At 42.9% G+C, this 26363-nt stretch overlaps 1 protein-coding gene across 1 annotated transcript in view; it reads right to left on the bottom strand.

Moving 5' to 3' along the window:
• Positions 1–26363, bottom strand: part of KIRREL3 (kirre like nephrin family adhesion molecule 3) — a 691985-nt gene that overhangs the window by 109890 nt on the left and 555732 nt on the right. Inside the window, 4 exon segments of the mRNA XM_042473983.1 lie at positions 5248–5283; positions 8434–8632; positions 10218–10318; positions 21894–22020. Coding sequence (XP_042329917.1) covers positions 5248–5283; positions 8434–8632; positions 10218–10318; positions 21894–22020 — 463 coding nt within the window.

Raw genomic sequence — 26363 nt, 5'->3', positions numbered from 1 at the left:
CAGCATTTGATTTTACTGATCTTTTACTGTTTTAATTTTAAGTTGTTTTAAATAGCTTAAACTGATATAATAAATAAATAAAAATAAATAATAAATATTATTTATTTATTTATTTATTTTTAAACTGATATGATTGCCCTTAGCTCTGAAAGCTTCTGCTATATGTCTAGATAGAAATATTTTATATAAAAAGGAAACAGTGCTATGATTTAAATTTAAATCTTGAATTCAAATGGGAAACCTGCTTGTGCTTAGATAATTTTTTTAAACTTAAAAATCAGGGTTGGAAGCATTTGATGTTGTACTTGTCACTGTTTTATTCTAAACGATAAGGAACGGAGAAGCAGTAGTTGTAAAGCATGGAATAGTAGGGATGTGGGAGGACAGAAATGTGATTTATATTCTCCACACCTGAACTAATATACATGGCTATCTGATCTCTCCCCAAAAGACTAGAGTCTAGACTGCTGCAGTGTCTAAGGTTGGTGTCTCTCCTCTAAATGCCTGCTTAGAGTCAGTAATGGGCTGGATGAGGAAAAACAAACTCAGCTTGAATCCAGAGAAAATGGAAGTACTAGTGATAGGTTCCCCAGGACCGGGGAAGGAAATTTGTCCACCTGTCCTTAAGGGGGGGTGTCACACTTCCCCTGAAGGACTCAATTCGCAGTTTGGGAGTGCTTCTGGACTCGTCCCTGCAATTGTCATCCCAAGTTGATGTGATGGTCAGAAGCACTTGTTATCAACTTCGGTTGATACGCCAACTGCGACCCTACCTGGGCCAAAGGGACCTTGAAACGGTGGTACATGCTCTGGTAACCTCTCGTTTGGATTTCTGTAATGCGCTCTACATGGGGCAACCCTTGTACCAAACTCAGAAGCTTCAATTAGTACAAAACATGGCCACCAGATTGGTCACCGGTTGTTCCAGGTTTGACCACATAACACCAATCTTAAAAGATCTTCACTGGCTGCCTATTCGCTTCCGAGCGCAATACAAGGTTTGGTAATTACCTATAAAGCCCTACATGGCTTGGGCCCGACTTACTTGAAGGACCGCATCTCCCCATATAATCCGCCCCACACTCTCAGAACAACCGGGAAGAACTTGCTCGAAGTCCCTACTTTGAGATATGTTATTACTTCTCAGAAGGCCTTTTCAGTAACGGCCCCCAAGCATTGGAATAGTCTTCCCAAGGAGGTCTGTCTCATTACCTCCCTTGAACTGTTTAAAAAGAGACTTAAAACCTTTCTCTTTAACCAAGCATTCACCCATGTTCACTGAAGTTATGTTCGATCCCCTTTTCTCCCTCTCATTTACATATACCTATGAATTGGATTTTAATTGTATATTGTAATTAATGTAATGTGGTTTTAATTTTATGTTGTTTTAATAATTTTACTATGTACACCGCTTTGATCACTGTGGAAAAGCAGTATAGAATTTTTTTTTTTTAGAGCCCAGGAAAGTTACTTTTTGGACTACAATTCCTAGCTGGCTGGGGAATTCTGTGACTCATATTTTAAAAATTAACCTTTCTACAAAGAGCCAGTACATCCAGGGAGCAATATTAGTTATTAGTACTACTGTAAACTGCTGTAAATTTTCCATTAAGACAATCTAACCTTCTCCTATGGATCTATACTACCACTGGTTTCACTAATAAAAATTAGTTAGAAATATACGTAATGAGCACCAGTTGGTTTCCTGGATTCCTTTCATATCCAGGAACGTTTTTATGGATCTAGAAGGGATTTGACAGTGTCCCTGGTCCATTTACAGATGCAGTCATCCTATCAAAGAGATCTCAGGATCATCTCTGGATACCTCCCACATTGCCCCTGCAAATTTCCAAAACCCACATCAATCCCTTGAACAAGATCCATATTTCATCTTTGCCTCGTTGAGTAAGATTAAATATGATGGATACAGCATACAGAGACGGAAGATATAGAGGTATTCCAGCAAAAGAACGTACTTGTGTATATGGTTGTCAAGAGGTAGAGGACCTTGTTCATTACATGTTATTTTGTCCTCTCTACCAAGAACCAAGAGAGAGGTTCATTACACCTATAATAGAAACCAGCCCCAGTCAAACCCCACAGGATATAATTTTTCATCTTCTACTGGACCTGAATAAATATGTAACTTGGAAAGTAGCTTTGTTTGCCTTAGCAGCTAAAAAAATCAGGAACAAGTATATAACAGGGATAGCCATAAACTGTAAAGGCGATGACTATATTTGACAAAATTTTTAATGCATAATGACAATTGTTGTTAGTTTGTCTAGAAATTCTGTACCAGATACGAGATACCCACATTTTAGATATAATTTACATGTATTTTTATACTGTTATATTGTTATATGTATTGTTATATTGTTGTGCTTTGGTCAAAAGCAATAAAATTTGAATTAGCCTTGTTTAGTTTCTCATTTGCCAAAGTTGTGGGGCCAGCAATGAGCATTTGCAGGAAGAGGCTGCACATACACCTCAAAATGCTCAGCCAACCAGTTTTGTGAGCCTAAAAGGAAGATTTCATTGTATCTGGTCAGGCTAGTTCACAAACGTTGAAGGAGAATGTCAAGGGCACAGAAGTGGCATTGGGGAGGGGAGGGAGATGAGCTGAAGGAATAGTGCCCCAATCTGGATGGAAGTGTTTCAATTCTCAACAAAGCTCATGTTGAGGGTGAAGGTTCACCATGGAGGAAAAAAGATGTCATAGAATCATAGAACTGGAAGAGACCACAAGGGCCATCCATTCCAACCCCCTTTTGCCATGCAGGAACTCTCAATCAAAGCATCCCCATTGACAGATGGCCATCCAGCCTCTGTTTAAAGGCCTTCAAGGAAGGAGACTCCACCACACTCCAACGGAGTTTGTTCCACTGTCGAACAGCCCTTACTGTCAGGAAGTCCCTCCTAATGTTGAGCTGGAATTTCTTTTCCTGGAGCTTGCATCCATTGCTCCATTGGGTCCTGTTCTCTGGAGCAGCAGAAAACAAGCTTGCTCCCTCGATGACAATTTATTGTCCATAAAACAAGAGCAGCAGGCAACCTGTGACCCCTGGGATGATGTTTGTGGCCCTCAGGCTAATCTCAAAAACACTCTACAGATGCTCCATGACGGCCTCTGGCAAGATAGTTCCAGCCCTCTCTGCCAGGCTGCTAGGTAAGGAAGAACAGAAAGAGAGAAAGTAGAGCAGGGATGGGGAAGTCTGATTTTCCAGGAGCCTTGGTCTCCTGCTGCCAGTAGGTGCACTCATCATGGGCAAAGGACTGTGGGGAGCTGTTGTTTGGACATTCACAGGTTCCAAAATCCTGAAATGGGGTGGTAGATGGCAAGAAAAGGACTGCCCCTTCCACTCTGACCTAAGGACCCACCTATAAAAAAATATGTCATCCTGGACATATTAGATTCAAGGGAACATTTAAACTATTCAATATACTCCAGCTTTCCCAATTAATCTTCTAACACCCCACTTTCTCAGCTGCAACTCAGACACGGGACAGATGGTCCCGAAGCGCCATGCTGCCGCCGATACTAGGGTTAGGGACCGTGCACCAACCGCATGGTCCCTGACCCTAGCACTGCACAGCGGCAGACTAATGGTAGCGTCCCATCCATATGGGCGCTGCCATTATGACGTAAGCAAAGTGCAGCATATACACGTAGCTGCGTGTCACTTACATCATGAGTGTGCCAGTGGCACACTCATGTCGTCCATCCAGTGACAGGAAAAGAACCCATTTTTTCCGGGTTTTTTTTTACTCCGGAGGGATGCCATGCGGTTTGGCAGCTGTGGCATCTCTCCGGAGGGAAACAGGCCAACACCAGGCCAACCTTTTGAGGTGGCCTGTCCTGGGCTTTAATGTCTCAGTTTCTGACTCCTCACCCCTTTCTTCTCATTTTTTTTTCAGTTGCTGCAAACTAAGTTCAAAGTGCAAAAGTAGTTTGTACTCAATTAATTCAGGGAAGAGACGAGAGTAGAGCAGAGGAGAAGAGAGGGAGGTATAGAATTTTGTCCCTTCTACTACATTCAGGCAAAAACAAATGGCTGCAGCCACTTCTAGCTTTTGTGTTCTTCCTCACTTGTAACTTTTGCTTTTTTGACAACAATCTGACATTGCTTGGCCATACTTGTCCCAGTTTTCATCTGTCAAAAGTTGGAGGGTATGCTGTTCAGGAGGGGGGGGGAATGTTCCCTTTTAAAATGATCATGGAATGAATGCTGAGCAGCAAAGAGGTGGCTTAGACAACACACATTGCTAGATTCACACAGAGAAATCCACAGGCATGTTAGAAGAAGCTGAATTTGGTAGGTTTGAGTCCTAGATGACCAATGAACATGGCGGTCAGTGGAGATGGCTTGTGATGTTGCAACAATGTACAGCATGTGCTAAGAGAATAGCAGAGTCAACAGGATGAAGATATGGCTGCAAACTGATATTCAGTACAATTGTAAACATAAGCTTGCAAAAGATAAACCTAAGCTTGCAGTGGTACCAAAGCTCTCAAAGTTAGATTTTTTGTGACTGCAGCTCTGAGAATCCCCAGCCAACAAGGTCTCATGTGATTATGAATTATAGGAGTTGCAATCCAAATCCTGCCACCACCCCCTACTTTTTCCAAGCTTTGAATTGTACTGACTAAACAGCATTGGCACCTCTGTTTCCCAGTGGGACATCTCCAAACAAGGTCTGGTGGAAGCCACAGTTTGCCTTGGTATAAGCAGTGGATTTCCACAACCTTGCCAGGATCATAATAACTCATGTCTGTTTCAGCGGTGATCATTTTTAATTTACTCATTGTAGGCCAAGTATGAGATACCCCTAGAATTTAATTTTGCTTAATGGCAGATTGTTGCATTGCTTTTAAAGTGCAAGGCCAGTATGTAGACACCAGCATCAAAGGATGAGGGGCCACAGATAAATATGCCAGATTCCCCAAGCAACACAGGAATTTCCTTGCACTGTGTCTCAATGCTTACCAATGTTTCATGTGAGCAGCCAGTGTATTAGCATGATCCCATTTAAAACACCGAGACCCAAAGGCCAGTGAGTAGAAGGATTCTGAAAACAAAGACGGCTTCTTCATTCAAACTGGGCTTCCTTTCTAAGGTGTCCTTTTATCTCCCGCAATCCTCCCTTTTTGGGTCACTTCAGTCTACATGAGCATGTGGTTTTAGGTTTTGTTTGGGATTGGCTCAGGGGCCATTTACATAGTCACCTTTACTCATGCTTCCATACCTGCTTCCATACCAGCTCCTGATTTCATTTCCGTACCTGTTTGAAAATAAAGCAAGTGTCTACAACCTTGCCAACTTTTGCCAGTTCCCTCTTTTTAAAAATAAGAAATAAGAAATAAGAAATAAAATTTCTTTGGGCATTCTCTCACCGCCCCCGTCCCCACTGGGCTAACACCTCCCTTTATGTTGGTTTGCTTTAGAGTTCTCCATTGCAAAGTTAGCTTCCAGAGAGGGGTCAGGCAAGGCTCTCCTGAATGTTTCCAGCCTCGATGTACTAGGATATGGATGTGTGTGTGTGTGTGTTCACACACAAACATACAATTCTGCACCCAGCGTGTAAAATGAAACATTCCTAAGATCTCTGTGTCAGAGCCTTAAAAAGCTACATTTTTGGTGTACATCTCCCAGAATCCTCAGTCTGGTGCTCACTAAGGGATTCTGGGAGATATATTGAAAAGAATAACTTTCCCATGCTCTGATGTGTATCAAATGCCAGTTCTTCATGCTAAAAAAGCAACTGCTAAAACCTCTTTCTTTTCTCTTATCAGTTCAGTAATGAAAAATCAAGATGCCCTAAATATCAGTCCTGTGGAACTTAACAGCTTTTTATCCTAGAATCAAACTTCTCTTTTCCAGCAGTGTCTTCTGCTCCAGGGCCTCAGGCCAATCACCAGACACCCATTTCCTTTATAAAATGTACCTCACATGGTCATTAATGGCATTTTCTGCATTTTGGACAACCAAGCATCTCTTGAAAAGTTGTTTGCAGGGATTCGCATCCTTACAGCAGCTCCACTGAAACATCTCCTAACCTGCCCAACATTTCTTTGCTGAGGCAGAAGACTGGAAATCAAACCATTGAGTCTATATGCACTGGACAGGACCCAAGGCTAATTTTAAGAAGTTCATTTATTTCCAATTCAATCTGGATGGCAGCCTTGCTTATAAATTAGAGTTTAATGAGAATAATCCACCTGCCTGCCCTAGCATTTAATAGGAAAGGATGGAATTGAAGGCCTTCCAGAAGTAATTCTGCCCTTCGCTCTGGGAGTCATCCAGCCTTAGCACCCCTTTAGAAGACAAAATAAGCATTGTAAATGGGTGGTGTTTTGAAGAATCATGGTACAGCTGAGGGCTCTCATGTCAGTGGAGTGGTACCCATTTAAAGGGAGTGATCCAAGGTATTGAACTCGGGCAGTACTTGAGCTGCTTTACTACCATAGCAGGTTGGGAGACATCATTTGCATTGGGAGATTTTTTTTTAAAAGAAAAGGGATAATTCAATCCCTCTTTCAGGGATTATTGTCAAAGTGTTTTCTTCACTTTGGAAGGTCCAGCAGCCCCCCCCCCCAAGATCTGAAAGGGAAGCACTGTCTTTCTTCTAAATAGGTTTCATTTAGCCATAGTGGCATCAGCCAGTAGTTAAATATGATTGACTAGAATGCCATGTGTCATTACATCTGTGACCCCTGACTGGCTGGTATCACAAGGAGATGGATGGAATGGGGGAAGACATGGCCATTGAAGCAGCAGCAAAGTGGGGGAAATTACTGTGAACAGTAGTGAACAGTCATGAGAAAGACAAGGATAAACAGTGGGATGGGGCGATTCCCCAGACGACTATTTTCAAGCCAAAAAAGCATACCTAAAGAAAGTTCTAATTATATGCCCCCAAAGAAATAATGAAATCCTGCTACCTCCTTCTCCCTCAACCCTTGTTTGAGACAGGCCTAGTCTCTCAGATTCTCTCTCCAATAGTTATTTTAAAAAGGTATCTTGTGGAATCTGGTTTATAACTGACACATGTCATCCCATTTCTACAACATGCTTTTATGATGACATATAGCATTGGGATGCAATGGCAGTGGTTTAGAGTCTCCCGGACACATTTCTCTTACCTTCTGCTGGGATACGTCCTCCCACTTGCTATCATTTAAAGCCACTTAGATCTTGGAAAGGTTTTTTTTTTTTGTGGGGGGGACTACATCTCTAGAATCCTTATGCTAGCAGGGCAACAAGGGATTATAGTCCCACAATAACTTTTGCAAATGCTTCTGCTGCTCCATCTCAGAACCACAAAACCTATTCAGTCATCGGTTACAGGCTGCGCTCCAAGTTTGACTGGAACTGTGTATCTATGAAATCACTGAAGGACTGGTGAGTTAGTGCAAGATTGTTTTGCTTCACAAGACTTTAGGTTGGATGGAATCAGCATAACATATTTACACTCACCAAAAATAACTTTTGGAGTTAGAAAAGGGGGAAGATTCACTTCCACCTCCCATTGGGTGCTATGACTATTAATGAAGTGGATAAATAAGGGGGAAGGGAGGAAGCACTTCTCTAGATAATAGCAGAGGATGGAGAAAGAGACAAGCTTGAGTGTTTCTCTTACTTGCAAACATGCCCTAATTTTCTCAAGCCCAACTTCACCATGGTGTCTTTATCAGCAAATGATGGCTTGAGCAAATCTGTCAAGCCGGGACCACAAACTAGGATCAAGCTCTAGATTTATAATTCTGATTGTGCTTTTCAGAAACATTGTATTATGTTGAGAGGGGAGAGGAAGGAAGGGACATAGAATGGGACCATAAGAGCCTGTCATTTGTTCTTGATCATCCAAACCCAGTTTGGGAAGATTCGTTGTGTGGTTTCTCAATGAGGTGTCTTGGAAGTGCAAAATTTCTGCTTAGTTTGAATCAGCTCCCCTGCTGCCAGTCTGAATTGGCTCTCCTCACCCAACCAATGAGAAGTTTCCACTTGGTCTACAAGTTAGCTGTTCCAAAGCTCACCCTATTTTTCTTTTCACTCAAATGAAGGGGAGTTGTTTGGAGGAAAGACAGAAATAAAGAAAAGGAAAAGACAATGGACATGTTTCCAAGGCAATTGTGGAGGTGCTGACTATTCTGGTGATACTCAAAGACCACTTGGGAGGACATCATGAGGAGGTTCCATGTCCTTTTCCTGTTTTGAATTGAACCTGCTTTCATAAACTGACCTTACATTTTGTTTCTTCTTTACTTACTACTTTACTTTTTGCTCCTATCATAAAAGGAGCTCCCTCTCCCTTCTGCTTTCAAGGAGTGATATCCCACTATCGCCACCACCGAAACCACCCCAAGACCCCCTTCTTTTGGGGCAGGTGTGCGAAGAGGAGGCGCTTTCAGAATATAATAGTAATTCCCACCTTGTTCTTTCAGACGGATGATCTCAGTGTCGGAACCGAAACTGTTCCAGGCCGTGCAGTTGTAGATAGTCTGGAAGTCGGCTCGTACGATGTTGCTGATGGTTAATGTGGAGATCACACCTTCGTCTGTGCTGACAGTTTCTACTGTGTATCGCCCAGAGGTACCTGACTCCAGCACATTCTCCTTCCAGGACCAGGCCTGTACATTAAAGCAAGTAGTCATTAGCCATGGGGGTGTTTTTTCTCCGCTCCTCTAGAAATTCCTTTATCAGTTTTTAGTCTTATACTTATGATCAGACAGCTTGATATTTGACAGGGGAAATCAAATTCTGGGGTCATTCTATACCGTTAGTAAGCCTTAGTGAATAAATATCGTGATCAAATGCATTTAAACTTGTACAGTGGTAAAACTGTCCCAGGGATACTTATATGATATGATAGCAAAGTTTAAATATTTGAAGGGATGTCCTATTGAGGAGGGAGCAAGCTTGTTTTCTGATGCTCCAGAGAATAGGACCCAATGGAGCAATGAATGCAAGCTCCAGGAAAAGAGATTCCAGCTCAATATTAGGAGGAACTTCCTGACAATAAAAGAGCTCTTCAACAGTGGAAGACACTCCTTCCTCGGAGATTATGGTGGAATGTCCTTCCTTGGAAGTCTTTAAACAGAGGCTGGATGGCCATCTGTCAGAGATGCTTTGAGTGAGATTTCCTGCATGGCAGAATGGGATTGGACTGGATGGTCCTTGGGGTACGATTTTATGATTTTATGATTGTCCTTACTGAAAAGCTTTAGCAGATAGAGATTACAGAGAGCCTTATATTTGGTGGTATCTGCCAGTGAAAGAAAGGCTGTGTGATTCTTACTCTGCTTTCTTTATTATACCAAGTAAAACCCTTTTCTGTTTTCCCAGACTTTATAAACCTAAACCCCCTATTAGCACAGATGTTTCATTGGTTTTAAGCTGTTGACTTTTCTCTTATTGGCCAAGATCTTAGATACAGCTAGCAGAGTGTAAAGCTCCACCAGATGGAAGGCTGCTCCCTCCCGATCCCCATTTAGTGTCGAAGTGGTGATTGCCAGGCAGCAGCTTGCTATGTTATGATGCATGAAGGCAAATGCATGAAGATGAAGGCATCATCCACAACTCCTGGGAATCTTCTTTGTGAGTCCAGCTTTTAGAGCATAGCTGGCCTGTGTCTCTTTCCCCAGCTGTTAAATGGCTGGGGGGGGGGGGAGTGGGTTCTGTGCTTGGAGAATCTTTATGACAAGGAAGTAGTGGATATCTCCTTCAGCAATGACCAATAAAGGATATTTTTAAATTCTGACCACAGTTTTTTCTCTAGTTTGACTTGTATTTTTATGATGATGATGATGATGATGATGATAATAATAATAATAATAATAATAATAATAATAATAATAATAATAATATTTTTTATTTATATACCACTTTTCCAAAAGATCAAAGCGGTTTACATAGAGTTTAAAACTAATTACAAAACACATCATAAAATAGATAAAACCAAGAACACTAAATACAATATACAAATCTAAAAACAATCATTCAATCAATCAATAGGGTGAGTTAGAGAGTCAATGGGATCAGTGTACACAACTTCATTTTCCAGGGGGGAAGGCTTGACAGAAGAGGAAGGTTTTAATTTAATATTATATAAGCTTCCCTAATTTTTTTAATCGAAAGGGGGGGAGAGATATAAAATACGTATAAACCCTCTTTGTGTTGCTGTTCACATTGTGAAGGAGGAAGGCATCTACTCACAATTCGGTCTGGTGGAGGAGTGCTACGAATGAAGCATTTGATCTGGCCCTTTTCCCCATGAAGTGCATGCTGTGTCTGTGTGCTGGAGATTATAGGTGGCCCTGTGGAGGAAGGATAGAGAACGGAGGGGGGAAATAACAAGGGGAGAGAGTGAAATAGTGCTCCATCCTTTTTAAAAAGAAGGTACAAACCCACAATTTCACAGAGATGTTGTGCAATGTAAATGAGAGCATGGAATTATTTCCTGATGAGAACTGCTGAATAAGGTTTACCTGTTTTAAACTCAGTTTTTGTATTCATGGTTGCTGAGAATAAAAGGCACTGAATGAGGGAGCTAGATACCTCGTACTATAAACTCTGGATATTATTAAAGGACAACAACCATCACCACCCTCTTTTTTCTTTGCTTCTGTTATGCTCCAGAACTTGACGTAGTTCCAGGACTCTCCAAGAGTTCTTTTGGTGCTGTACATGGATACATGCTGCTGTTTTAACATAAGCTTTGTTGATAGCAAACACAACATTCCAGCTCTTTTGGTGCAGGGCCAAGCATCCCATCACAGCCAATGATAGACCTGGGTCCTCAAACAAATTCTACCCATATTTATCCCTCGGTCAGCTATCAAATTAAATCTGTATCATTGGACATACAGGGTAGTTTGGCAGAGATACACTAACCACCTCCCCAGGCTGAAGTCAACTGAATATAGGCTTCAAAGGGTTATATATAGTGCAGAAACAAGCATTCAAAGTGTGCCAATGTGATCCATCTTCTCCTCATAGCAATGAGAACTGTACAAGCAGGTTAGCAACAGGAAAAAAATATCACTTTCCTGTCCATTCCCAACCGTCATATCCTTTCCCAGCTTCAAACTGCAAAGCAAATACAAAAGGTATTCAACAAGGTCATTAATAGTCAACTCTTTCACACCATCTGACAGCTGTTGCCATGTAGCCATGATACTAACAAGGATGCCAAAACCTACCTACCAGCTCTCTATAACTTCTTTTTCTCCTCTTCCTTTCCTTGGTTTCACAGTATACTGGATGTTACTGACTATCCATGATGGCAATTCTATCCAAGAATCTAGCAATCAATCAGGTACTATTTCTGGGTTTTCCACTCTACCAGCTGTTTCCAACTATACTTTGTGATTTGAATTCTATCCAAGAAACTAGGAATCAATCAGGTATTGTTGCATAATGTGGCATTTTCTAATTAGTCTCATGTTTTGCAATTGGGATTTTGTGATTCTACCTGTATTAATTTCATTTAGATGTCAGCTTGTTTGGATTGCCCCCAGACCATCTAACAGTAGTATTACTTCCACTCCCCCCAAGTTGTTGTTGCTGTTGTTGTGTGCCTTCAAGGCATTTCTGACTTATAGTGATCTTAGCACATGGTTTTCTTGGGAAATTTCTTCAGAGGGGGGTTGCAATTACTATCCTCTGAGGCTGAGAGAGTGGGACCTGCCCAAGGCCAGTCAGTGGGTCTCATGGCTCAGTGCACATTTGAAGCCTGGTCTCCAGAGTCATAGTCCAACACTCTCTCATTGCTCCCGGTACTACTATTACATTGGATTGGCAAACGGCCTGTACTCTAGTCTCATTCTTCTTGATTTGTCTGCAGCCTTCGACACTGTGGATCACTGTCTCCTGGTTGATTTACTTTCTGACCTTGGTTTCTCTGACTCTGCTCTCGACTGGTTTAAATATTACTTGTCAGATAGATCATTTGCAGTGGTCATGGGTGGTCAGACTTCGTCCTCTGTTCCCCTATCTGTTGGAGTTCCCCAGGGCTCTGTCTTGGGTCCCCTTCTGTTCTCTCTATATACACTGTCCCTAGGTAAACTCATCAGTTCTTTGGTTTCTCCTATCATCTGTACGCCGATGACACTCAGCTGTATCTCTCCACCCTGGACCTTTCTCCGGGACTTGAACAGCAAGTTTCTTCTTGTCTGACTGCCATCTCTTAGTGGATGCGGCTTCGGCGCTTGAAGCTCAACATGTCTAAGACTGAGCTTCTTGTCTTTCCATCTAAACCCACCCTTCAATATTCCTTTTCTGTTTCTGTCGACGACACTTCTATTCAACTGGTCCAGGAAGCCCGCAGTCTTGCCTTTATTTTTGACTCTTCTCTGTTGTTTATTCCCCAGATCCAGACCAATGCCAAGGCCTGTAGATTCTTTCTCCACAACATTGTCAAGATTCGTCCATTCCTCTCAGCCTCTACTGCCAAGACTCTGGTCCATGCCGTAGTGGTATCACGACTAGATTATTGTAACCTTCTTCTGACAGGGTTTCCTCTCTTACACCTCCATCCTTTAATCTCTGTCCAGCGTTCGGCTGCCCATATTATCACATCCGCTCACCGCTTTGACCATGTTTCTCCTCTTTTATCCTCCCTTCATTGGCTCCCCTTCCCCTTCCGCATCCGGTACAAGCTTTTGTTGTTGACTTTCAAAGCCCTCCATGGACTGGCCCCTCCTTACTTATCTGACCTTCTTTCTCCTTACATTCCCACTCGTACTCTCCACTCTGTTAGTCAAGGTCTCCTGTCCCAGTGTAGGATTGTCACTGCCCCCTCCTGGATTCGTCCCTTCTCACTTGCTGCCCCTTACTCCTGGAACCTTCTTCCACCACGTGCACACACCATCACTTCTTTGCCCAGTTTCAAAACTGAGTTAAAGACTATATTGTTTAGAGAAGCATTCCCAGGGGTAAGCCCCTCTCTGCCCCAGGATGCCTCTTTTTAACCATCCATTAAGAAGCCAAGCCCTCCCCCTCCAGTCCATCTCCCTTGGTTCAGGCCTCGGAGGTAGAGAAGAACTGCTGGACCTGATCCCCTTCTCCACCACCATTCCCTTCTCCTTTTGTGTCGTGTCTTTTTAGATTGTACGCCTGAGGGCAGGGAACCATCTAATTAAAAAAGATTGTATGTACAGCGCTGTGTAAATTTACAGTGCTTTATAAATAAAGGTTAATAATAATTTATTGTCTGCACATCTTCCCAAAACTGAATTGGCTCTCACAGGTGAGCCACAGGTAGCCATCAGAGGGCACTCCCACATAACACAAGCACTTCCTACTTTCCACTTTCTACCTGTTCTATAATGCAGACAATGAAATCTTCTTGCAGATTATGAGGGTTCCCTGACACAGACAGATCTAGTGGAGAATTACCAAGGTAAAAATTTGCATCACGCTTCATACATAATGAGGTGTTATGAACAAGCAAGAAAGATGGAGTGGAAAGAGAAGTCATGAGGGTAGGCACACATTGTAAGACCTTTGCACATTGCTAGGCAGGAACAGCCTAAGACATTTATGTTCTTGAAGAAAAAGGCAAATAATGCTCCCTCTTCCCCAGAGTTCAAGTGTACAAGACTCAATGCACTTTTTTTTTTGGGGGGGGGAACAGGAGCAAGGGTGGCCCCCATCTGGTGCTAAATCCATTCTGGTTGTAAGCTGTCCATACTTTAAGGAAGCCACCCAAGAGGGTTAATTTTACTCCTTCTAATTTTTGAACCGAAGTCAGTGTGTTTTGTACAAAATTCAGTTTGGCATCCTGTTAGAAACTTATGCAGGCACAACTCTATTTTATACCTCTGTATGTCCAGGAAACAGTGTATTTTGAGCATATTACATTGGCCTGGATCCTGTATGTAGCTGGCAGAAAGTAATGTTCCACTAGTACAATCCTGCAAGGCTCCCTTTCGCCCAGGGACAATACCGCAGTTATGAGAGTGTCTCCCACAGAGCCATGTAGTGGGAGGAAAACACGACTGTCCCATATCACCAATGAGTTGGGAACAATGGGATTATCAACTGGATTTGGGCCTCTCTCCTGCTCTAAAGATTTCTGCTTAAAATCCGTGGCTGACATTCTGTTACATTTACACATTCATAAGTACTCCATATTCACAATCCCTACATAGTCACCATCATGGCACCATTGCCATGATCATAACTACTCTTCCAAACCTTTTTTTATTAGGCAGCTTTGAAAGAAGGGGGTTCATTTTGCTGTCAGTGGGAGGGGGGAGGCAAACAGGTGGATGGCATTTATACCTCCCTTCAGCCAGTGAGGACACAATTATGAGAAGCAGGATCACATTGCAATTCATCCACACCAGTCACCTGCAGAATGGACTCTTTTCTCTTTGTATGGCTGATGCCCAGTAAAGTAGGTTTCTGGAGGGGACTGGACTAGGAGTCCAAGATAGTTTTGCAGCTAAGCAGTACATATAGTCCAGCCCATGTTTTCTGCGCAGAAATATCACATTTATTTCTGTGCAGGGTTTTTTTCCATGTGGAGTCTTGACATCTGAGCAGTGCTCAAAGATTGTGCAGAAATCCTCTTATTCTCATGGCACGGAGAACAAATCACTGAAATTTTCTGTTCTTGTATGCAGATTTACATCCTTAGCAGACAGTTAAGCTATAAAATTTTCAGGCACCTTTCAAACTGTTGCATGGAAGTGAGCTGTGCACTTTGGTCATGCTCACTCCACTACTGGACTCCTTTCCATGGCCTCATCCACTGCCAGAATGCACCTCCCTGAAACATTTTTCCAAATTAGAATTTTAAATATCCCCCCCCCCCCCCAAAAAAAAAGATTCTCCACTCTTGCCCAGCTTTAGATCTGTTGTCAAGGATGCTGGAAATGCTTGTGTTTCTAACTCTCCTTGCAAAGTCTACTGGCAACAAAGAGATAGCAGTTAAGTTCCGGTATTTTTACTATGTTTTCTTAGAGCCTGATAATGTTGTACCTGACTTGTCTCTGAATTTTGGGAGAAAGGAGGGATATTAATAAAAATAATAACAAATGAGATGATAATAAATAATTCTAATACTAATAATAAATAAGATATCACTCCTGGAATTTAACATCTAAAAATTTATCACTGTGATAATAGAATGTGACCAAAAATTATGCTTGAAAAAAAATGAGCAGCCTTTAGGTAAATATGAAGAAGGAAACTGGTGTTTTTATTTTTCGCAGCTCAGGACCAGAGCCTTATTCCCCAACAGGTTGTGTGTTGGTTAGTGAAGGCTGCCATGCTCCTTGCTTGGCATTCAGGGCTGAGTGTTAGACAGTCTATGGGCATCTAAAGGCTTTGAATGGTGTTGCTATGGATATAAATGGTGGCACTCTCGGTTGCTGTTATTTTTAGAGCTTCCGTGCCAATTTATTTGTGCAGCCCCAGAAGCTCAAACAAAAGGAAAGGAAGGTTTTCTGACTTCGGGGCCTTTCTAGAATCAAAGGAAGGCCAGAAATTTCCAGGAGGCAGGCTCCTGAGTGAATAGCAGTCATTCCTTTGAAGCACTTGCTAGCATCTTCGGGAGGACATTCCTTTTATGCAGTTACTTTCATAAAGACAAAAGTCTGAATCAGATGAGTCTGAGAGACAGACACACACACACACACACACAGAGGTGGTTTGACCCACTGACATGTCAGGTGGCTAGTATGTGTCCTGATGCTGAATGGATAGCTGTGAGTTTCTATTTGCGGGGATAGGGTAGAGGAGAAGGATCACTCACATGCATCTGAGAATCTGAGATCTGGGGCCCATTCACACTGAAAAATAACCTGGGGGTCCAAACCGGTGTAAATTGGGGATGTTCACACTTGTGCCAGGTTTTCCTGACCAGATTTTGGGTGGCGGTGGGGGGGCAGTGCAAATCCCCCCTTAACCCAGGATTTTTTAAGATGGGGAAATCAGAGGTTCTTTTTAAAAGAACTGTCTTTTTGTGGGAGCTGCCAATCGGAACATACAGATCAATCCCATTCAGAGCCCATCTTTCCTCCCTCCCAGCTCTGATCGGGTCCTTCTCCTCCTCCTTTCTGCCATTGCATCCTTCTTCCTCTTCCCCCCTCTCTGACTCCTCCAATCAGGGGATTAGCCTTCCTCTGTTTGCACTCTTCCTCCCTTTCCTCCTCCTGCCGTGATTGCCAGGATCGAATCTCTCCATGGCATTTGTGTGAGTGTAAATGGGAATCCCATGATAACATGCCATGGAGAGATTTGATCATGGCAAATTCATGAAATAACGTGGGTTATTTCTTTAGTGTGAATGGGGCCCTAGCTGCCAAGAAAATCTCACCTACTGGAAACATTTAGTTATCATTCGGTTACCTTTATAATGCAACACTGGTAGCCTAAATACGTCACATACCTTCATCACCCACAATTTATCCTGAAAACCACCCTTGAGCCCCAGGTTTCTCCATGTTCAATGGACACCAGTGCTTGGTGATGCAACCACAGTTCCTTTCCTTCACACCTTTGTCTGGTGTCTGGGATTTAAAAAAACAACAACAGAAAAAGAAGGATTCTTGATAAAGGGGCTGCTTGACATGATTACCTGCAGCAAATTGGTTTGTGGTGTATCTTCTGCTCCAGGCAATTGGTCATTTATCCTTATTATTACATTGGTAAGGGCTTTCTGACTGATAGTATTTCCCTTATACAATAGGTAGAGTTCAAGGTTTCTCTCTCTCTTCCCCTGCATTCCTTATCAGTGCTGGTAGATGCCAGAACAGTTTTCTTATAAGATGTTGAGATTTATTTTATTTCCATCTGGGAAGAGGATTTCCTATACACAAGAAAATGGATCATCCTAATTGAAGGGGATGATAGCTCAGGATTAAATGCCCTCTGTGCTTTGCAGAATGGATGAAGAAATAACACTTCAGAACTGCCTAAAGAGCAAGAATTCTCCTGCTGTGACAGTGGATGGAGGGTTCTTCTCTCCCACAAAGCTACCCTGAAAACACTTTTCCTACCTGATTTTGGAAGTTAAATGGGATAGTGGTTAGTATTTTGGATGGGAGACCAAATACTAGAAATCTCCAGCTGCAGCTAGGAAAGAATTCATCCCGAAACCACGGAGGGCCAGTAATGATAACACTTGGCACTACAGATCAATGGTCTGATTCAGTGCAATGTAGCTTTCTATGTTCCTGTGTGCTCCACTGCTGGACCAATATCTGGTGGAACATCTATACAGGAATAGGGAATGTATGGCCCTCTAGAAACTGTTGATGCAAACTCTCATGCTAGTACAACCAATAGTCGTGGCTGATAATAGGGCCATGAATGGAATTTGCTGTAACACAAGTATTTTTCATGTGTTCAGGCAAGAGTTTGTTTCAAGGGTACTTCAAATGTCCAGGCCAGACTGTTGGCTGTCTATCATGGATGGGCAAAGGAAAGACTGTGGGCCACGTGCCCCTTGTGACGCCAAGGCCTTAAGCCTCCCAGAAGCCTCACCAGACACAATTGTTTCTTTTTCCTTTTTTAAATTGTGAAATATTGGACAACTTTTTGGTCTGAAATTCAGCCAAATGCACCCCAAAATCATCTGTAAATGTGGCAGTTTATCTCCCCTATGCCCAGAGCTCCCCAACCCCCCCCCCCCAAACAAATATCTGACTAAAATGCAGTTAAAATTGTGTACAGAAGTGGTCACTTCTGGCACATGAAAATACAGCAACATTGCCCGCTCCTCTCCCACTCCTGAATTGGCCACCCCTGGTCTAGTGGCTAGGGTTGTTGACAGGCTGGAGCTTGTCCAAGGGAGGGCAACCAAAATGTGGAATGGAGTGAAATCCATGCCCTATGAGGAGAGACTTAGGGAACTGGGGATGTTTAGCCTGGAGAAGGGACAGTTAACAGGTGACATGATAGTCCTGTTCAAATATTTGAAGGGGTGTCATATTAAAGATGAAGGAAGCTTTTTTTCCTGCTGCTCCAGAGAACAGGGCACAGAACAATGTATTCAAGATACAGGAAAAGATATTTTACCTAAACATTAGGAAAAACTTTCTGACAGTAAGAGCTGTTTGACAGGAGAATACACTGCCTGCGTGTGATGGAGTCTCCTTCTTTGGAGATTTTTAAACAGAGGCTGGATGGCCTTCTGTTGGGGATGCTTTGATTAAGAGTTCCTGCATGGTAGAATGGGGTTGGACTGGATGGCTCTTGAAGTCTCTTCCAACTCTGTGATTCTATGAAAGGAAAAGCAAAGCTCTCTCTCTCTCTCTTATTCTCTCTCTGAGCGGGATCTTTGTTTTCATCAAATGTATTGCTTTGTTTTCTGTAAGCTATCTGAATTGTAATTAAACTTCAGCAGCCAACAGGGAAGGGAGGAGGCAAGAGATGACATGCTGAGCGGCAAGCAAGGGAATGGTTGACAGCTTTTTTTGATGGCTGTGATGGTTTGTCCCTGGTTCGCTCTTCAGCATTAGCCACACTTAAACTGTGTCAGTGCTCAACAAATGGATGTTTGAGGCTTCCATAAAAGGAAAGGGGGGCTACAAAACAACAATAACAATAACAATAGATCTCTTGTGGAAGGCTGGCATCCTGTTCACTATTTATGAGATCATAAACCGGACTGACAATCCGGTCACTGTGGGGAATGAATTTTATAGTCATTAATGACCAAACATAATCCCCATCCACCTTCCCATCTATCTTGGAAATAGCATCTGCATTCTCCCCAGGAGCAGGCTGTTGCAGCAGGACCCCAAGGGGTCTCTCCAGCTGCTTGTTCTCTGACTGGGAAAGCACTGCAGATGTCATATTCCCAGTGCCCCAATTTGCACTTCCTTGGAAACCCTTTGGCTGGAGTTCTGCCAGGCAGAAAAGATGGGTTTTAGGACACCGTCATTGTCAGATGCAATTTTTAAAAACTTTGCTGGTCATCAAAATATGTCTGTCTACGCCCCTTAATCAGCATGTTGCCCCCAGACATCACTGTAAAAGTAAAAGGGATGCAGAGATGCGGAGATGACACTTTAGAATGGATATACAGTAGTAAAGCTGGCATCCCTAAAACACTGCCGTTGCTTCACTGCTAATTGTACAAAGGATGTTAGCTTATTTTATTTTCATGTAATCATGAAATTTACAAAATCACAGGGGAGTGTTTTTACATTATTTTACCTTATCCTATTTTATTGTGTGTCACTTGAAATCTATTGTTGCACTTATGTATTATGCTTTGTACTTTCTTATGTCTTGCTGGTCATTGACGGAATAAAATATATGTATGTATGACTTGGAAAGCACTGATGATGTCATATTCCCAGTGCACCAATCTGCACTGCCTTGGAAACCCTTTGGCTGGAGTTCTGCCAGGCAGAAAAGGTGGGTTTTAGGACACCGTCATTGTCAGATACAACTGCAGTGGCAGAGCTTCATCATCTTACCTCTGATGATGCGAGATCTCAGACAAAGGCCCCATTCAAACTCACCTATTTGCCCTGGATGGAACTGGGCAGATTCGGATCCCCCCCTCCCGAATCCCTCGGGAAGCAATACCATTGCGTCTCTTTGCAGAGAGTTCACATTTGCGGTACTGGTTTAAAATGAAGGCTCCTTTGCTGTCAATCAAATTCACTTCTGCTTTTGTTAAAGGTGACGTTTCCTACAGCCATTGGCCAACTGAATGGGTGCTTTCCCCCCTCCTTTTTAAAAAACAACAACTGGCGACAGTGTGCACATATTCTGTCAAATTTAAAAACCTCCAGGTGTGTGTGTGTTGTGTGTAGCAAAAGCATTCTGTATCAATTTGCCAAATTGAAAGGGAAACATCTGTAACATTCGCATAGTAGCATTCGCATTTTAAACAAAAAACAAATAATAAAAATGCCTCCTGTAAAGTGAGGTGCCATGCCCGCAGCAAGCAAATGAAAAGGAAAATGTAGCACAAACAGACACACATTCTATCTATATTGTAGCATTCAAATATAATAATAATAATAATAATAATAATAATAATAATAATAATAATAATAATAAGCCTCCTGTAAAGTGAGGCTGCTGTTCTGGGAGCAAGAGGAAATGAAAGGGAAATGTAGCACAAGCACACACACATTCTATCTATATGTATCACCCAAAAATCATTCGCATAGTCTATCAAAAATAAAAAATAAAAAGAGAGAGAGAGAGAGAAAGAGAGAGAACTGCCTGGTGCGAGAGGGAGGCTTGTTCCGTTCTCTGCCCTCCCTCTGCCCTCATTTCCTCCCCTGAAATTGACCCTTCCTGCGGCTCCATCCTTCTCCTCCTCCTGCTCCATCACCCCGATTCTCTTGGCACTCTTTCTCTGAGGCTCCTTCCTTCTCTTCCTCTTGCTCCATCATTCCGATTGCCCTTGGCACCCTTCCTCCGGCTCCATCCTCCTCCTCCTCCTCCTCCTCCTCCTCCTCCTCCTCCATCACCCGGATTCTCTTGGCACCCTTTCTCCAAGGCTCCCTCCTCCTCCTCCTCCTCCTCCTCCTCCATCACCCCGATGAAGGGGAGGCATGTTCCGCTCTCTGCCCTCCCTCTGATCTAAATCCCTCCCCTGAACTTGACCCTTCACCCTGCTTCTTCTTCCGTCTTACGATTCTGCCCTCCATGGCACCCTTCGCCTTGGTCCTTCCTCCTCCTCCTCCTCCTCCTCCTCCTCCTCCTCCGGACTCTGATGAAGGGGAGGCATGTTCCGCTCTCTGCCCTCCCTCTGACCTAAATCCCTCCCCTGAACTTGACCCGATCACGATCGGGGACAATTTCATATTTGCCGGACCCCATTTTTCTCAAAAGATACAGCTTTTACTCCGCTTTCAAAAGACCCGTGCTAAGACAGATTTGCCCCTGAATAGGTGTGAAACCTTTGTTTTCGCTTGTGGAAGGATCAGGGCTAATATTAACTTCCCGTGGTTAATCCGGGTTCTGATCCAGGGTAAAAGGTAGTCTGAAAGGGCCCAAAGTTTGCATCCTATGGAATTGATATTAATTTTTCTGTCCCCTTTCTTTTCATATAAGTCTTTTACAAATTCAATAAGCATTTTCAGTAACAACAGCAATGACTACTATTGCAATCAGATTTTGTTCCTATGGTGGGGTACAGACTGCCAGAAAGAGGCACCTCCCTGGTGCCTCTTTTTGCTCCGCAGGAGTGCCGCAGCAACCAAGTTGTGCGACGCTGCCTCGGAGCAAAAAAGAAGCGCCCGGAAGTGGCTCCTTTTTGCGGCGCTGCTTCGACGCCACAAAGCACCAGAGATGGCGCGGTGACGTTGCAGCTGTGCTGCCCTGTCTGGAAGTAGCACATCTGCGCCGCATCTCGTGGGCACGCTGCAACTGCAGCGCCCTCGTCACGTGCGAGGGTTGCCAGGTGTGTGCGAGGCAACCCTCGCATGTGACGAGAGCGCTGAAAAAGCCCGTCTGTTCTGGGCCTATGTTCCGATTTTGTTCCCATGTTACTGTGAACCTACCCTTTCCTTTGTACTATGCGGCTCAGAATCTAGAATATCAGATTGATAACCAAGGGATGTGGCATCACTTTGTATCATTTTACCTAGACATGGTACCAGCCCTACCATTGGGCAAGGTCTGGTGGGGCAGATGATGGGAAGTGGCAGCCAGGTGGTAGAGGATAATGACCTGTATGCCCCACAACATGGCCTGTGTCTTTTAAACCTGTTGGTTGCCTTCAGTTGTGTTGGAGGACAGTTTCTCATCATTGAAGTTTTTTGGGGGAAATCAGCTACCAGTCCTGTTAACATTTCTGTATGGAATGTTACTTTTGGTCCCAGGCAGAGCAACATATTGTTGCTCTTGCTGGGATGTGAAAATGATGATGAAAGTAGAAGGATGGTAGGGATATTCCAAGTTAAGTACCATTGACAGTCAGCGACACTTCCCGTTCTCCTGCTCCCACACGTGGCACCACCGCTCGGCACACGTATTTCCCAGCATCTTCTTGGCGGACGTTTTTTAATGTCAGTGTGTTCTCATTGCTCAGGACCTGAAAAAAAGAGGAAGGTAATGTACTCCATATGTCAGATTTCAGGCCTGCAAAACAAAGACATGCAGCCATTTCTCTTCATATCTCCCCACAGATATGAAGCTGCTTTATACAGAATTGGTCCGCCTAGACATGTATTATCTGCACTTATGGGAAGCAAATCTTCAGGGTATTAGTTATGAATCTTTCCAAGTCCAGCATTGAGAAGATTGCAAAGTAGATACTCTTCTCTGTCACACAAGTGATCCTTGGAAACTCATGTGGCCAGTAATACTGTTTTATGGCCCTCAGTTCCTCCATCACTCTTTTTCTCTCCCCTTGCCTCACAAAAAGGAAGCATCTATTGGAAGTCTTTTCACAGTTACAACCTCCTTTCACTGTTTAACAATGCACCTTTCTGCCTCCCCCTTTTCAAGACCAGAAACAAACTTTTAACCACTTCTCTCTTGGAAGAGTTACATTTTCACCATTGAGTGAAGTATGCCTACGTGACTTTTACAAGCTACACATTTTGAGTTGTGCCCTTTTATTTGCAGTCTATTCAGAAAGGAAATGAAAGATAATCTGCTCCTTACCATTTCTTCCCAGTAATGGGACACCAGCACTTATGTGCATATCATAGCAAATTTCCCCACAGATCACAAAACAGATAAAGACTACAGTCAGTGGTCCTCTATGGGACTACAGTCATTTGACCTCTGAGATCAAAATGCTGCCATTGCACAGATTTTTATGTTTTTCTACTTCACTGTTTCTAACACACACAGCTGTGTTTATAGCTAACAATTCAGTTTTTTTGAGCTAGTTTTGTACTAAATTGGATTGATAGCTATTCTATGGGATGACTAATAATGACTAATTCTGTGGGATGACTCATTAAACCCTTTCATTTCACTAGTGGTAAGTGGTGCCCTTGGTTTTTGTTTCTTCTGTGAAGCTGAAATGTTCACAGATCCTAACCCCCATGCATGCATGCACAAACACACTGGTTCTACAATAAAATATATTATGGTGAAGTGCTCCTGCCCCCCTCTCCCAATATGTACTCAGTATACTGGCTAACTTCAGTCACCCAGAGGGCCTTTTCCATTGCAGCTCCGAAGCTATGGAATGACCTGCCGAAGGAGATCCGTGACATTTCTACTCTTACAGCCTTTAAGAAGGCTCTTAAGACGGATCTCTTCCGGCAGGCCTTTCCTACCTAGTTCTACTCCCCATTTACTGTGACTTATGTCACTCTGTCCACCAATTCTTCTCTTAAATTTAATGAGAAGAATTAAATTAAAATTAATTAAAATCCTTGCCTCAAGAAGAAGAGCCCTCCCTCCATGACATCATCATCAGACCTGGGAGGAAATTAAAAAGAGAGGCCCTACTTCCATCAGGCCTAACTGTGAATGTACTCACTTCGCTCTCTTTAATTTAATTTTATTGTATTTTATTTATTGTATTGTATTGTATTGTATTGTATTGTATTATCTTTATTTTTACTGTTGTAACCCGCCTGGATTCCTTGTGATTGGGCAGGCTATAAATAAATAAATTATTATTATTATTATTATTATTATTATTATTATTATTATTATTATTATTACTGTGACCACTGTTGTTGGAAATTCTTCAAAGCTTGGCTTTCTGCAAGCATGCTGATACACCCTGTTGTTTCTCAGTAGCTCCGTTATCAACACATGAGGAGAGATGTGAACTAGCCCCATTCCTTGTTGTCACTTCCTTTATCTTCTATGTATGGAGGGTGAGACATACACAGAGGAGAAAGGGAAGCTCTTCTGCTCTCTGTGGAGGTTCTCCAAGGGAGTTGGAATCCTGGAAAACCAGGTTCCAGCTCATTTGGCAAGCCTGCAGCCAAAATCCTGTATAGCACAATATAGAGTCATGGTTCCACATATGGAACTATGCTTCAGTTGTCCACTCAACACTTCCAGACTCCCTGTTGAACTACTGCACCCCTGCATGGACATTTTGTGGCTGTGTGTGGAATCAGAGAAGGTCCTAGCTATGTCCTCATAGTCAAACTGGTGATCATCCAGGGACTGAGATTAGCCAGGGATATCAGTAGTCTCACCAAAAGGGGTCATTGTTCCATGGGAACATAGCCAGACATTTCTCTGATTCTCCCATCCATGTTCCAGTGAGTGGCTTTATGAGGAGGCTGCAGCAGTTGAGAGGACCATGGTCACTGAGAAGGGTGGGAAAGAATACCAACTTCAGCAATGACCAAAAAGAGACATACGCAAGCATAAAGTGGACTTATGCCTGTCTATGCAATTAACAGGATGCCAGCCATCGATAGTAATGGTTACATCCTTCAAAATGTTATATTCCATGGAACAGAATGGGAGAACTGGGGACTCCACTCACTCTTTGTCTGTTCGTTTAATACACTCAAATAGGTTTTTATATGTGCATGTAATTTAAAAAATTGCCACATATTTTAATTACTTGTATTCCATATCTAAGAATCATTAACACATAATATCAGCTGCTGATATTCTGCATCATACACATAACTAAATATCATAGCCTGCCATGAGTCTCATCCACAGCCCACCTTAAGAGCCAGCAGTGACACTGGGTAACAGAAGTCTGTTGAGCTGCCATTTGGTGATTCAAAGAATTTGGCCTTTTCAGCAGCTTCTCACCAGTGAGTGAGGCTGTGAGAAGGGGTTGTTATGGAGTCCTGCTTCTGACTGAGGATTATCACATGAGGACTTACCGTGAGTGAATCGCCGGGGAAACATTAGGCAAGTGCATGCACGTGTAATGCTGAAACACTTCCCCATCGTCATGCAATCATGAGCTCTCTCTAGTGTCCTGGAATGGTTCAGGGAGAGTGACTTTCCTATTAATGGAAAATCAGCGTTAACAGGAAAGTCACTCTCCCTGAACGATTCCAGAAGGAACTCATGATTGCAAAACGTAGGGGAAGCGTTTCAGGGTTACACTTGTGCACACTTGCCTAACGTTTCCCTGGTGATTCACTTACAGTGAATCCATGTGTGATAATCTTCTCTGTCACAGCCTTGTTTGCTGGTCAGAAGGCTAGAAACATCATCATTCTGGCTGAATCCATAACTGCAGTATAGAATGTCAACCAGTATCTTAATAAGGCAATAATCTTGTTTTTAACGTTCTTCTTCTTCTTCTTTTGGTTATGCAGAATTGAGTGGATTGTTACTTGAGAAAACTGGACATTCAGCAGCAAACATGAATCTGGAAACCCTGGAAATGTTATCCCCACTACCACCAATGTGACTGCACATTATTGGTTTGGGGGATGTAGTGGTTGGAATCTCTTACAGTTCCCCCATTGAATGCCTCCCTCTTTGCAGGCCACTGAAAGGGCAATTGCAATGGCAAGCACATGTAGAGGGGGAAAGTGAAACATCTTTCAGCTTGTCCTATGCCCATTGCACTAGTTGTAGAAAAGTGATGAGGTGAGAAAGTAGTGGCCAGATTTCTGCACCTATTGTCTCAATGAAGCTGATTCCATCCACAAATATTTGTGCATCCCATGACAAATAATTTCTAAAAGACTCTCTGTTATTATGATCTTCATAGTATGCTTTCTGTGCCTCTTTGAACACAGATGTTCTGTGTTCTGAGAGTACTATACAGTTGCACCATTCAAAAGGTGACATAAAATAGTAGCTCTGAGTCACACAGACTCAAGTGAGAGATGATGGTTTTGGAGTTTGCTTATTTCTATGCCTCAGTGCTACCAAGACAGATTTTGCTCTGGCTCCCTGCCTCTTGGACCTTGCTGCAATCCATGCTGCCAGATGTGTGCCCTATAGTCCACATTGGAGCAATCAACAGCTTTATTAAAACTTCCTAAATGCTGAAGCAGGGAATTCTGATGCAGGTCAGTCAGCAAAATGCAAGCTCCAGTAGTATTTAGAAATACGATGAGTCTAAAACAAATATGGCCTTTAAGAGCCAACTGTTTCTAATTGCTTGAGGAAGCAATTGAAACTGGATGGTTAATTTTCCATCTATGCAACTGGAGCTGTCAGGATCTATCTGTGGAGAAGCATTATCTTCCAGTGTTGAAATTCACATAGTGGGTGATGTTGTCCCTTCACCTTACTGCACAGGGCAGAGCTGAGACATCTGTCATCTTTCTCCAGCAGAAATTTGGATGGCATCCCTATGGGCCTTTCCGGCATGTGTTTGCTATGTAAACACAATCCAGCATGTTAGTTATTGGCACTGCCGAGTGTCTGATCTTGCAGCCAATTCCTCTGCTCAGTCTGGGAATTTACACTGATGCTTAGCAAAACACTTAAATGCCCTTAGCAGTAGTTAGAGAGATTGCAAAGGCA

This window comes from Sceloporus undulatus, chromosome 6 (assembly GCF_019175285.1).
Source record: "Sceloporus undulatus isolate JIND9_A2432 ecotype Alabama chromosome 6, SceUnd_v1.1, whole genome shotgun sequence".
Taxonomy (NCBI): domain Eukaryota; kingdom Metazoa; phylum Chordata; class Lepidosauria; order Squamata; family Phrynosomatidae; genus Sceloporus; species Sceloporus undulatus.
Note: the sequence above shows the minus strand (reverse complement) of the source record. Positions and strands in the feature narration are given on the sequence as shown.